Genomic DNA, 14,353 nt, shown 5'->3' on the forward strand with positions numbered 1-14,353 from the left:
TGATGTGATCTGACTTTGATTTTAGCAACAGTACTTACTTATTTTCAATAGAGATTGTAAGAGGCAAAGCTTGAAAGAGAGCAGTCAGGAGGCTGTTGGAATAATCAAGATGAGAAGTGATGGTGGCTTGGATTCCAGGGCTCGTGGCAGTTGAGGTGGGGAGAAGTGGCTTGATTTCTCACCTGCTTTCTGTTTTATTGTTTATTAGCACACCAACTGGAAATTGGTATGCTGGATAACTTGAAATTCAAACTAGTTGACATTATTTCACACTAGTATATCTGATCAAACCTTCAGTTACTGAGTAGATTTACTAATTTTTGTAAGGTATATGTAGAAATTAATACCGGTTTTCAGTTGCTCTTACCTTGAACTTGCATGATTCAGAAGGAGAATTGGGAGTATTTCTGAAAAGAAAACATTGAATTTTATGTCTTGGTGGTCTTTGAAACATGTTATTTTTCTGAACTACCACCACATTCATTCCAAAGTCCTCTCTTTTGATGCATACCTCCTTTCAATGGCATTAGAGTCCAGGTGTTTTATTCTGCTGGGATTGGTAATCCAAGTTTTGCCCTTTAAAGAAAGCAAGATTTCTCATGGCTTTCAAAGGAAATAGATTGTTCTTTTGAAATTGAATGGAAGGGCTTGGTCTGAACATTATAGATGCTCCTAAATGACAAAGCTGTTCACCATGACTTGAATTTCTCATTTTCTGAAATCTTGGTTCAATGCAGTATGCATGTGAACTGAAGAAAATAAATGATATCTTAGGAAGTTTAATCAGACAGAGTTAATGAACAGTAAAAGGTAGAGTCCATGTTTCTTAGTGAATTGAGATTACTTGTTAAACCTACATCATGCACTAAAGCAGCATAATGACATTATTGCTTAATATTCATGCAGAATTAAGCTTCAAATGAAATTCGTTTCTCTTTGTGGTTTCACAAATTCTTTGACAATAAAAATGGACTCTTTAAGTCCAGCTTGTGTATATTCCTGATGCTCAGCTGCAGCAAGAGAAAATCCAGATTTTCAGTGTCAAGTAATTGCTACTTTTAAAGCATGCTGCTTACTTTTGTCAGGTGGATTGTAAAAGTGCTTGTCTCTCACATATACACTATCTTCTTTATTTTACTTTGTACATACTTTTATGAAGCTTTGCAAGTATTTTAAAGTCAATGGAATCAGTCTTTATGTCTTTACCATGTCTTACAAACTACTTTTCCATTGTAACCTAATGAATCCTTACTGATTTTGTTCATCTAGAATGAGAGACTACAGGCATTGCTTGGAGACAATGAAAAAATGAACTTGTCAGATGTGGAACTTATCCCATTGCCTTTAGAACCCCAAGTGAAAATTAGAGGAATAATCCCAGAAACAGCTACTCTATTTAAGGTAATTGTGATGGATCTTAATGTATATGATTGGAACCTAATTCTTTAAAGCTACAACAGAGACACTACCTTAAAATATTATTACGTTGTGGGTAATATCTATAGTTTTATTTGATTTAGTAAATTCTGTATTTAAAAAGTACCTTTTATTTTGAGTATTTAAAGATTTTGTGTTACCAGTAGCCATTTTTATATGAAATATGTAGAATATTTTAATATCTGAGTCATTTTTCAATCTTCAATTCTTTGAACTATTTATATTCATCAGAGCCAGACCCTATGTTTTTCCATTTTAACTTTTTTTAAAAAGTTAAATTGTAAAACTTATATGTTCAGTTAGTAAGTTCACATAGTTAGCAGTGAGTCCCAGTTTACCTTTTTGGCACTTCTCAACTCTCTTATGTGTTCCCGTGACTTAAATTTTTTCTCATGTTTTCAAGTAGTAATTCTCTTTAAGTCCTTAATAGCATGCCAGTCTTTCTTTTGGCTGACCATCACTTGGATAGTTAGAAACAGCTTGTGGCAGCTGTTTAATCTGGCCAAAGGGCTGAGCACCATTACCTGTGAAAACATCATCTGCTTGGCATTATAATGAAAGGTCTCTATGAGATGTGGTGTTTAGGTTTTGTGATTCTAGGAATAGAAAGGCATGAGTTGCTCTGGATATTACTTTGCATCCGGGTGACAAAGGGCTCTTAGGACAACTTAAGTATATTTTAAAAAGGGTGTGGTTACAGTAAGAAATAGTTAAGATTTTTTTTTTAACAGTATGTTTAAATACCACCCTTGCAGCCTAGTTCACACTACTGGAACATTAGGTTTCATAAAGCAGTAATTAACCTTAACATGTTATAGATTCTGGTAGTTCTATCTTTTTGAAAATTATTCCTTTACATTAATTTTTAAATGTTGCTTGCAATCTATTTAATTGATTTTAAAACTCATTAATGGATTATAACCTGCAATTTGAAAAATACTGGTAGAGGAGATAATATGCAAATATTTCTTAGTTTGTCCTGGAAGCTGAAAGATAAATGGCCACACAGAGGACAGTATATATGTAACAACTGGTGTTCTTCTGGGCTGAAACTCCCAAACAAGACCAGGTCCTAATATTCTTGTTCCCTAAGGACTGACTAATCAAGGTCAGTGAGACAAAAAGGTAGTTTTACCATTTTTTTTTTTTCCAACAGGATACAAAAGAATCTTTAAGACATAGAGCAGGAGTTGTAAGGCTGGGGTATAAGATTATATACCTGTCACTATTGTTATGTATATTATGCACCCTTTTGTCCTTATATTCATAAAGCAGTTAGTAAAGTATCATGGGACATCTGTTTGATCCTAATATCCAGTCCTGTTTTCTGTTTCCAACCCTGATGTATGTGGGTATTCTTGAAACTTCTGAGTTGGAGGTTAGGATTAAAGGTTCTTGGAAATTTATTACATAACTGTATTATAGTAATTCTTTGGGTCACAAATTTTTGGGTCACAAATGCTTGTTAGGTCATTTATATAAAGTATGTTTTTGTTGGGTAATAAAAGGATACTCCAAATTTAAGTCCATTTTAAAAATCAGAGCTTCAGTCCTCTAGAGGTTGTGATTTCTAAGCATATTTTTTAAAGCATTTCTTATGCCTTTCCCCTAAATATTTTATTGGAAAGTTCTCAAACATACAGCAAAGGAAGAAAAATTTTAAAGTCAACAGCTGTATACCTACTGTTTTGATTCTGTTAATGTTTTACTCTGTTTGCTTTGTCACGTGTCTGTTCATCCCTTTATGTGACACTTTTGTGCTATTATTTCTCAGTGCTGTGTAAATTAAGGTTATTGTCATTTGTTTTCTTTGACAGACTCAGTAATTTTTTTTAGATTATTATAAATATCTCTAAATTTACATCTTAATTTCTTCCTAACGATGAGTACCAATAAGGTATCTATTTAAGAATAGTTTTCTGACTTTTTATCTCCAAATAATGGTCTCAGTGTGCTACTCTATTGAAGTTTTGTTTCTGAAGAAAATTTAATTTCATTATTTGTTGATTTAAACATACACCTAAACTAAATCAGAGATTTCATCTAGTTACGGGGAAGATTCTGGGGAAAAACATAATTGTTACAGAATAAAAGATAAAGATTTTTGAGATCTCTCATTTTATAAAAGAGGAATTTGAGTCTCAAGCTGCACAGTCAGTCATATAGTGCCATTAGTAACCAGGGCTCTTGACTTTTTATATGGTCTATTATATCCAGTATGTCTTTATAATAAAATAATGATGACAAATATATAGAACATCTGCTGTGTATCAGGCATGGTGTCAGTGTTTTGACCTTCTGTGGTTTCTGATCACCTAAGCAACTCTGCAGAAGAAGTTGTTATCTTTATTTTACAGGTGAGGAAACAGGTTAAAGAATATATCCAACATCATCCCACTAGTCTGGATTCGTATCTGTGACTGACTCCAGGGCTTGTGCTCTTTATGCCATGTAGTCATCTATTAGCTAGCTCGTTGTTCTCTCCAAGGTGGTATCCTAGTGCATTTTGCTGCCAATACCTCGATTTCTTTAGAATCTGTTTACCTATTTGTTTACCTTACATGTCACTATTTTTTTCTGTGTACAGTAAATCTTTATGTGTTAATTTATATCCAAATTTGAAAACAGTATTTTTATTCCAGAGTGCTCTTATGCCTGCACAGTTGTTCTTTAAGACAGAAGATGGAGGCAAATATCCAGTTATATTTAAGCATGGGGATGATTTACGCCAAGATCAACTTATTCTTCAAATCATCTCACTCATGGACAAGGTGAACATAATCTTATATTGATGGCGAACATTTTTTCATATTGGCAAACTATATCGTTTAGTGCATATGCTGTATATGGACACAGAAGTATTTGTAACCTCCAGTACAACCTGGAAAGCTCACCAGTCTCCACTTGATGTTTAACAAATCTAATTATTTTTCTACAGTACAGAAATGGCTCTTGTGATGAGTATAAAATGAAACTGCATGTGTTCCTTCTTATAAAAACTTTTCCCAATTCTCTCTGATATCAGATTTAATTAATTTCCTTCCTCTTAGTTAACTAGATGATCTTCTTTTTAAAATCCCATTCCTGTCCTTGGCTTTTGAAGGAACATATTTGCTCTCATTTCCTTTTTTCTGAGTTCTAAAATACTTAATGACCAGAAAAAAACTGCATAAATCAGTAGGAGGAATCCTACTATGCATTGAAAAGTACTGATAGTGATTTATAATAAGATAAAAAATTTGGCATAACCATCAAGTAAATGCTTAGTTAATTTATTTTGATTATCAAAATCAAATTACCTAATTATCTTAGTTAAACTTTCATTTAGGTTTACCCCCTAAGTCTCTATATTACACTAAGTCTCTTATTGACTACAAAGCTGTTTCATAACAATATTTATATTTCGTTAATATATTTTATCTTTTGATCAAAAGCTGCTAAGGAAAGAAAATCTGGATTTGAAGTTGACACCTTATAAAGTATTAGCCACTAGTACAAAACATGGTAAGTTTAATTTACACCATGATTATATATTTCAGTGCTCTATGAGTCTACAGTTGACCCTTGAACGATGTGGGGATTAATGGTGTCAATCCCCCATTCAGTCAAAAATATGCATGTAAATTTTGACTCCCCCCAGAAATTAACTATTAATAGCCTACTGTTGATTGGAAGTCTGAAGCTTAACATAAAGGCTGATTAACATATTTGTATGTTATATGAATATATACTTTATTCTTATGATAAAGAAAGGTAGAGAAGATAAAATATTTTTCAAATTGCCACAAATCTCCAAAAAATTTTCCAGTATATGTATTGAGAAAAATCTGAGTATAAGTAGACCTGGACACTTGAAACCATTGCTGGCCAAAAGTCAACTGTACTTTTCCTTTTTTTAATTGAAAGTTAAGAGTGTTAGAGATCAATCTCATTTGTAGCATTGAAGACCAATTGGACTAGCCTGTCTCCTTCTGTCTTTCTCGCCTGAAATACTTAGCATACCTGGAAGAAAATTTAATGCCTTTATGATGTTTACACTCAAAAATGTTCACAAATCAGCTTCTTAGTTGTTAATCTGTGTCCTCAATCATCTTTCGAGAGTTACCATAACCCAGAATGGCTTTGTACTGAGCTCTGCTTATAAAAACCACTTAGCAAATGATGTTGCCTTATTAAGTAATTTTTTTTTATGTAGATATATAGCATCTTGACACAGAGTATTTTTCTGATTAAATAATCTGGAGGTTTGGTGGAAGATTCCTGAGGAATGTTTGCCTAATGCTTATTGTGAATTCCATAGTTTTGTTATTCATAGAACTTCTTATCCTCAGATACCTTGGAGAAACAAAGTGTCTCTTTTAGGTTTTCTGTCCTTCCCTTGGCCACACCCAAATCTTTTTGATGGTTTAATTCCTCTTCTCATTTCCCTATTAGAATGATCTTGTTTAAAGTGTTACCTATCCTGCATAATTTAATTTACTAGCTTTCATTTGCTCTTGGGACAAAGACAAAAACCTTAGGTTAGTTTACGAGTTCTGACATGGTGTGGCACTCTCCTCTGCCTGTCCCACAAGTCTCTCATTTTGCCTGTTTCCCCCCTGCATCCTGGGCTGTAGCCACATAGGCTACCTTCCATTTTCTCAGATGTACCATGCTCTTTTCAGCTTTCAAGCCATCACATATGCTATGATTGTTACCTTTAACATCCTTTCTCCTTAGCTTTACCTGTTAACTTTCATTATCACTCAAAATACTGCTCAAATGTCAGATGTCCTCTGATCATTATTGTAATTTAGGTCCCTACACTATTCTGTTTCATAGTGTCTTTTCATCCATAAATAATATTCATCCCAATAAAATTTGCAAGCTTGTATGATCTATAAAGGCAGGGTCAAGGCTTTATGTTTTCCTTGGCAAAATTCTTGCTACATAGTAGAAAAGAAATTAATATCTCTTATGTGAATAATGTGACTATTCCATATTTGTGATAAAGAATGAATGAGACATTACTAACTCTGAAGTAATTTGCATGTAAATAATTACAAGGTAAAGTTCACCAAAACCAGATTGTTATGATCTGAAATAGTTTCCTTCACTCAGCTTAGAGTTTTTTCATATATTTCTTGTTTTATACTTCTGTTGTTGTCTCCAGACTTACTAGGCTTATGTTTTATCCTCATTTGCCTTATACACTATTGCATTCTTCTTCTTTTTGGTGGTTTAAGAAATTTACACTTTTTCTCTCATCACTTCTGGAGGTGGCAGAAGATGGAGTATGAAACAGAAAAGCCAATGAATATAATGCAGTTTCAGGTTTAGGTGACTGATAATACATATTTTCAGATTTTTTAAAGTGATTTTAATTTATATATATATATATATTATAAAACTACAGGAAAAAAGGCATTCTTGTGCCAGATTTCAGAAGCTCTTCCTATTACTTTTGTTCTTTGTGTAAATAATATAAATTGGCTTAAAGAAACATACACATTAAATCCACTTAATTGAAAAAAAAGTATCCTTGTAGTTCCTATGACTTAGAACAATATTAAGCCAGTATAAGCTTAATATTGTTTACAGACCTCTTTAAGCTCTTCAGATGTGAAGTGTACGCATTCTCAAATGAAGGTTCTTTTTAGCAGGATCTTTATTTTAATTGCTTAATCAATAGCTGTGCTAAATGCAGTGCATATATTTCTGTGTAGGCTTCATGCAGTTCATCCAGTCAGTTCCTGTTGCTGAAGTTCTTGATACAGAAGGAAGTATTCAGGTACAGTATGTATTTTAAAGGTCTATACAATTCATGGGCATATTCTTGTTATAAAAAAAATTCAACCTTTACAAAAGGCATATAGAATTAAAAATGAAACTCTCCTTCTTCCCTCAAGTTGTTTTCCTGTCCTGAGAGTTCTTCCATGTTCATTCATGCAGATGCTCAATTCCTTAAACAGTGCCTGGCACATAATAAGGGATTAGAAATTACTGCTGAACAAATAAAAAATCTGTTAAAGTTTATGGTTATACTATTTTCCAGACTATGAAAATACTATCATTTTTTTAACCATTAATGAACATTTTTATTATTTCCAATGTTTATTCTTATTTGGAACAGTGCTACAGTGATATTCTTGCTTGTACATGTTTTGCACAGTTCCTTTCTTAAGATCCCTATTCCCCACTTCATCCTCATTGTTCTCCTTTAATACAAGAAATGGTGAGTTGTTTGTAGGATTAAGGCATGTATATCTTTGGAGTTTTTTACACAGTAATTCTGTATGAGCTTAGATTTGTAGAAAAGGAACACTAATTTCTTGGCAAAGCAAGTGCTTATTCTGTTCTTTGGTTTGGGGTGCAGTCACATGCAATGGTTAAAGCTCAAGTCGAGAATCTCAGACTGCCTAGGGTTCAAGTTTGGTTATGCATCTTTCCAGCTTTATAACCTTGAGTGACTGCTGAACTCTTTGTTGCAAAAGGAGTTAACAAAGTAGGCTGAGGCTGCTGTCTTTAGAAAGGCCTGCTTGCTTGGCCTTTGGCTGGTATCTGGTGACTTGGCTTCCAGTGTGTTCCGTCTGTTAGCTAACTGGTAAGGGTGATTCACTGTACCTAGACTACAAATAATGTGATTTATTGCAAACAGCCTGCTTTCTCATTTGATAATTGCTAGATAGAGTGCCTATGTGATTAGCCCCCATAAGAACCATATATGCTGAGTCACTAATCAGCTTTCTTGGACAGAAACATTGTACCTGTATGCCCTTTTTTTTTTCTGTTGGAGAAAAGTAGTAAGTATACTCAGTGTATCCCCTTCCAGAAGAGATCAAGAAGGCTTGTGCATAGATTTCGCCAGACTTTGCCAGTGTATTTTTCCCACACTCGTCTTGTTATGTATACTTTCAGTGTAATAAACCCTAGTTGTGATACAATTATATGTTGAGTCTGTGACTCCATCTAACAGATCAAACATGTATATCATGGGGTATCAAACAGATACCCAACATATCCTGCAAGTTCTGTTTTGTATCTGTGAAACTTTGGTAGTAACTAATAGTACCTAGCTCTACGGTTGTTCTAGAGATGACATGAAATGGATGTATAACTTAAACATATGTTCTAGTTGAAGGACTTGTTTAATAAAGTTATCTATTATTATGTTGGTCTGTGGAATTATAATTTTATGAAATAAAGACTGACAGTTTGTATATTGAATCTTGGTTTTGTGTCAGATCTGCATAAATAGATTTGCTGAGTTGTAGGTCATTCTCATCTTTCCACCTTTACAAGATAATTAAAAATTGTTTTCTAAAGTAGTTGTTTTGGGGAACAACTATTCATTCTCTCCTTGCTATACATCTTTATCTAATCTTATTAAACATCTTAACTTTGGTTGAGTTTTAGTTTGTATTTTCCAGATTGCTTATAAAGCTGAGAATTTAAAAATGAATGTATAGGCCATTTATTTCTTCTGTGTAGTGCTTGCTCACATCTTTTGCCCATTTTCTTGTTGGATTGTTTGTCTTTTTCTTATTGATTTATAGGACTTCTTTATATATTCTAGATCTTTGTCAAGCTTATAGGGTGTTTTAAAAAGTTGAAAATATACAATAAACCTTTTTTTTAACTATATATTAGTCGTATTTTCAGTTCATACAATCTGTGTGTTTTTCTTTAACATCTAAATGTAAGTAAGTCCAATTGGTAATTTGAAACAAAACAAAACAAAACAAAAAACCCTGTTTTCCCAGTGTTTCCAGACTCTTTGGACACTTCAGTGCATTTATTATGCTCCTATAATTCTTATTCAGTCAGCATCTCTTATATGTTTTGCATCATGTCTTCTGAATCTAAGATTTCTTAGTATTTGTGTTCTAAGTATTTCAGAATTTTATATGTAATTTTATTGAACTTGTTAATGGTAACTGTTTCAATAGCTGTGCTTAAAAGATAATTTTAAAAACGTAAACATTCACTTTCAGGCTATGATACAGAAAACCCTCATGTTTACTTTTAGGAGAAATGTAAGAATAAAGTGATAAATTAAGTATAGAGATATAGTAGTAAATGCATTTTAATGTTTCCCCTCAGGTATAGAAGTAGCATTATTTTTTTTTTCTCTTAACAGTCTTGTTATAGTAAGCATAGTAATAACCGTGATTCCTGAGACGTATGCTTTTTAATGTCCACATTGTATAATTGTTGACTAATTTTTGGAGCAGACACCTTTGGTCATTATTTACAATTTTGGAATGTCTAATTTCTTTAAGAGTTGTATTGAAATTGTGAACATGTACATATTTTTTCAGAATTTTTTTAGAAAATATGCACCAAGTGAGAATGGGCCAAATGGCATCAGTGCTGAAGTTATGGACACTTACGTTAAAAGCTGTGGTAAGTTTTTTAAGCTGTTACATTCCATTGATATGTTGGAATAAAGGAAAGCAGGCTATTTTGAGGTTCCCCTATTCATACACGTTTAGAATATGTTGATATTTTGTCTTAGTCCATTTGTGCTGCTATAGTGAAACACTAGAGACTAGATGACTTATGAACAACTGAAATTTATTTCTCAGTTTTGGAGGCCGGAAGTCTGAGATGTTACTAGCATGGTCAGATAGGGGCTTTTTTTGGGTGGAAGAGCTCTTGTATTTTTACTTGTTGGCAGAAGCTAGGGAGCTCTGTGGGGGTCTCTTTATAAGAGAACTGATCCCATTCGTCAGGGCTTCGCCCTCATGACCTAAGCATCTCCCGTTGTCCCTACCTTGGGCTTTAGTATTCCAACATGTGAGTTTTGGGGGGACAAAAAGATTCAGACCATAGAAGATTTAAATGCTCTGTAAGAAGAAGTTTAAAAGAAGTTTGACAAAAGAATTCACTAAAGTTTTGATACAATAGTAGTAACAAGTTGTAAATTATATTTTGTGTTAATGGATATATCTTTGCAATCACTTAACTGTTTGATAATTACAAGTTATCTCTTGCTAGAAGCTGTTAACTTTCCCCTAGATTTTCCCTTTGTTTGAGTAACTGCAATTAAATAGACTGTGGGAAGTGTCTCAGTCAGCAATAATTATGCTTTAGATGAATCTCAAGAACTAAGATATCAGTGCTGTGTTAGGTGGGTATATTTTAGATTAATATTTATAGTCCCTTCCTGGAAATAAATAGCAGCATGCCTGAAGGATTAATTCATATGTTTCACCCATTTATGCTTATCCTTATGAAGTTTAAATTTTAGAGGATTGTATTTTATTCTTAAGAGATTTTTTTCTTTATAACTGGATTATTTAAGGAGGGCTAATAAAGGAGTTGACAATAGAGTTGAGCCATGAATGGTATATGGGATATAACGTTATTTCTGTTACATATAAATATTATATTTATCTTTATATCTGTATTTATATGTATACTTAAGCAACTAACACTGGGTGAATCAAGTAGAAGGCTTTTTAGAGATACAACAACTATATTTAAACTTTCATATTTTATGGTTTATAAATTCCTTTCTTATACATGACATTAAAGACACTTTTTTTCTCAATATTCCTGTGAGTCAGTATTCCAGATTATTTTCGACCCTGTACTTTATTCTCAAATTTATACTTGATAGATTTTTGTGGAAGAAGTACAAAGAAAATTTAGTATGTGAGAACTTTAAAAACACTGAAATAAAATGTGTGTGCATTAGAATCCTTTGTGGATTTTAATTCTAAATTATAATGAAGGGAAATAAACTGTTTACACATAAAAATGGTCACATAGAATTTACTGAGATTAGAACATTGATCAAAGCCTTGTAGAGAAAATGTTTCCTCTAACTCTTGCTGGCTCTCCCACTCTGTATTTCTCTCTCCTTTCCCTCCCTCCTTCCCTCTGCTTTCTTTCCTTCCTTCTTTATTTTCCCCATTTTCTCTTCTTTCTCTTCTCTCAGACCTTCAAGTCTATGTTTTCCATGATCTGAAAAAATTACATATCATCTAAAGACTTGACTAAGCTGGATATCTAAAATAAATAACTCACATGACTGGCAGTGTATAGTACCTTTCAGCAAGGCTTGTCAATCAAGTCACCTCTCAAAACATGGCCTCTCTGAGGCTTGGAATTCTCCAAGCTGGGCACCAAGAGGAAGAATTCCAAAGGAAAGGAAGTACAATTCTTGGTTTCTGAAGGTGTGGACTGGGAAGTTGATAGTTTGTCACTTCTGCCATAATCTTTTGGTCAGAGCAGTCACAGAGTCTCCCTGGATTCAAGATGAAGGGATATAGTTCCCAACTGGATGAAAAGCATGTTAGGAAATATGCAGCCATTTTTAATCTGTCACACCTGTTTCTCAGTGCCTTGTTATATGAAGTATTTTACATGTCTTCAAAAAATGATCTTGTGTCTTCTAACTTTTTCAGATAGTTGATATAAACTTTTTTTTACATATATATGTAATAAAGGAATGTTAACTTTCTACTTGGAATATATACACATACAGCTTGTAAGTACTGACTAAAATTTGAAAAACCTCTTCTAGTTAAATTACTGGAACAGCGTATTATGGATACATGCTGTGTCATAGTGTTGTACCTCTTACATAATAATTTTAGTAGCTATTGAAAATATGACTAGCTTTTCATGTAAAAAAAAGTAGCCTTATAAGTTACACCTATTGGACAGTTCAATTCAAATTAGATCTTGTTCCTTTCTTTTTTCCCAAACATTATACATTTGTTCATCCCCTGATAACCAATTTGATAGTAGGCCTTTAGCCTGTTTTCTACATGTTTGATATGTTACAAAATAATCTTCTGTGTTTCAGTGAGTTGGTAGCATTCTAAGTAATGATAAGGTTGAGCCATTATTTGAATTTTTCTGTAGTGCTTTGTATTAGAATCTGTTGGACATTAGCATAAAGATGTATGTATAACTTTCATTCAGAAACTGATGCTTTAGGTTTGGGCAGAGTGTAAGTAGAAAAAGTGATAATCATTATGATGACAGTATTTCCAGATAATGCAAGATGCCAAGTCTATGTCATGCGAGTAAATGTGAGAATACCAATTATTCTCACACATATCCTTACTGTGTAAAGGGAAATAGCATTGCTTAGCTGTCAATATTTCTCTGTATTTTACATTAAACCAGAGTTGTTTTATGAAGCCAGTTTCAGGATATTGTGAATATCACATAGCATCAAAATACTAGCGAACAGCCTCCTTTTGACAAGATTCTTCTGGACAGGTATCATTTGTCCATTGTAGTTACAGAATGGCTTCTCTTTCCATAAGAATCCTCTGATCAACTCGTGCCATCTCAAATCATTCTGAATATTAGTTTTGTCCTCACAGTTTCCGGAGATTCGTCCCACTCTTGTCTTAGATGTCTTTTTCAGGATGTATTGTTTCTCTTAAGTATTGACACTGAATTATTGAAACACCCTAAAGTCTTACTCCGCCATCTTTTATATACACACACACACACACACACATATATATATATATACACACACATACATGCATATATGAAAGAAGATTATATGCTATCTCACTTGACTTAAAAAACATTTATCAAAAAAAACCCATCAAACATATTTGTGACCTTAACCCACTGATGCAGGGTAAAAGGTTAATTCTCATACATTCCCTACTCCATTTTGAAATAAACCAATAACAACAATGAAATATCACTGTAAAAGCAAATTAAATGATAAAGAGTAGTGTAAATAAACTAATTTATCAGTAGGACAGGCATGATTCATACATGTCTAGTTACTTGTACATTTTAGGGCAAAATTACTGTACAAGTGAGTCGTTACTATGTAGTGATAGCTCACCAATGTGAAGTAAACTAAATAAATAATGATTAAACTTATTGCAATTTATAATTAAAAAGAGAGTAAGTAGTAAGTACCATACAACAACTCAAGAACACTGATACTCAGTGATCTCTTTGAAAATTGCAGGAGTTTGACCTACCTTTGCATGCACATTAGGAGTTTGTATCTTTGACAAGTACTAAGTACCAAGCAGATTTCTAAGTGAATCATGTACTAGAGAACACAGTATACCAAGTTCTCATATGTTCTCTTTATGAATACCAGATGCAATAATACCCTTTAGAAAGTTACATAGTTTTTCAGTGAAGAGCCTTTTGTCATTTGTGGAATTACACATTTTGTACCAGTTTTAGAGCAGTGCTACTCAATCGATGGACCAGCAGCATTGGCTTCACCTGGAAACTTGTTTTTTATTTCTGAGCCTCAGGCCTTGCCCCTGATGTTTTGAGCACAGTCTGCATTTTATTTGCCTATTTTTATATTGTTGATACACAATATTCTATTGGTTTCAGGTGTGCAACATAGTGATTCAGCAATTACATACATTACATACTGCATTTTAAGCCAGATTTCCAGGGGATTCTTATGTACATTAAAAACTAGAGAGGGCATTTCCAGCTTTGTGGTGTATTAACAATCACTTTCTGGCCACTGCCCATAGAGATTCTTATGCATAGAAAATTGAAGTAGGGCTTAAGACCTTGCACTTTTAATAAGTTTCTAAGTGAAACTGCCAGTATATGTATCCCGTTTTGAAGAGCAGTGCTCTGGATCAATCAGTGTTCAGTCACTTTTTCCCTAAAGCCTCCCTGGTAGTAAATATTTTAGGGTGTTCTGCCAGATGGTCTCTGTTGCAGCTGTTCAACCAGACCGCTGTAGTGCTGAAGAAATATGCAAATGAATGGGTGTGGCTGTGTTTCAGTAAACTATTTATAAAATATAAAAACAGAGGGGGATCAGTTTTGGCCAGTAAGCTATATTTGCTCATCCCTTATGTAAATAACCTTGAAGACCCCTAGTGGACTGCTAAATGTGTTAACAATTGCATTCAGCTACAGTTAACATAATCAAGCGATAGCTTACACATGTAAGAACTGTTTT

General features: G+C 33.4%; 1 protein-coding gene across 4 annotated transcripts in view; it reads left to right on the forward strand.

Annotated features, from left to right (window-relative positions):
- Positions 1-14,353, forward strand: part of PIK3C3 (phosphatidylinositol 3-kinase catalytic subunit type 3) — a 146,350-nt gene that overhangs the window by 84,504 nt on the left and 47,493 nt on the right. For all 4 annotated transcript variants that reach the window (XM_017660015.3, XM_017660017.3, XM_017660016.3 and 1 more), the window contains 5 exons: positions 1,270-1,401; positions 4,080-4,208; positions 4,872-4,941; positions 7,143-7,207; positions 9,738-9,822. In XM_017660015.3, coding sequence (XP_017515504.3) covers positions 1,270-1,401; positions 4,080-4,208; positions 4,872-4,941; positions 7,143-7,207; positions 9,738-9,822 — 481 coding nt within the window. The remainder of the gene's footprint in view (positions 1-1,269; positions 1,402-4,079; positions 4,209-4,871; positions 4,942-7,142; positions 7,208-9,737; positions 9,823-14,353) is intronic.

The sequence above is a fragment of the Manis javanica genome, chromosome 9, assembly GCF_040802235.1.
Source record: "Manis javanica isolate MJ-LG chromosome 9, MJ_LKY, whole genome shotgun sequence".
In the NCBI taxonomy this organism is placed as follows: domain Eukaryota; kingdom Metazoa; phylum Chordata; class Mammalia; order Pholidota; family Manidae; genus Manis; species Manis javanica.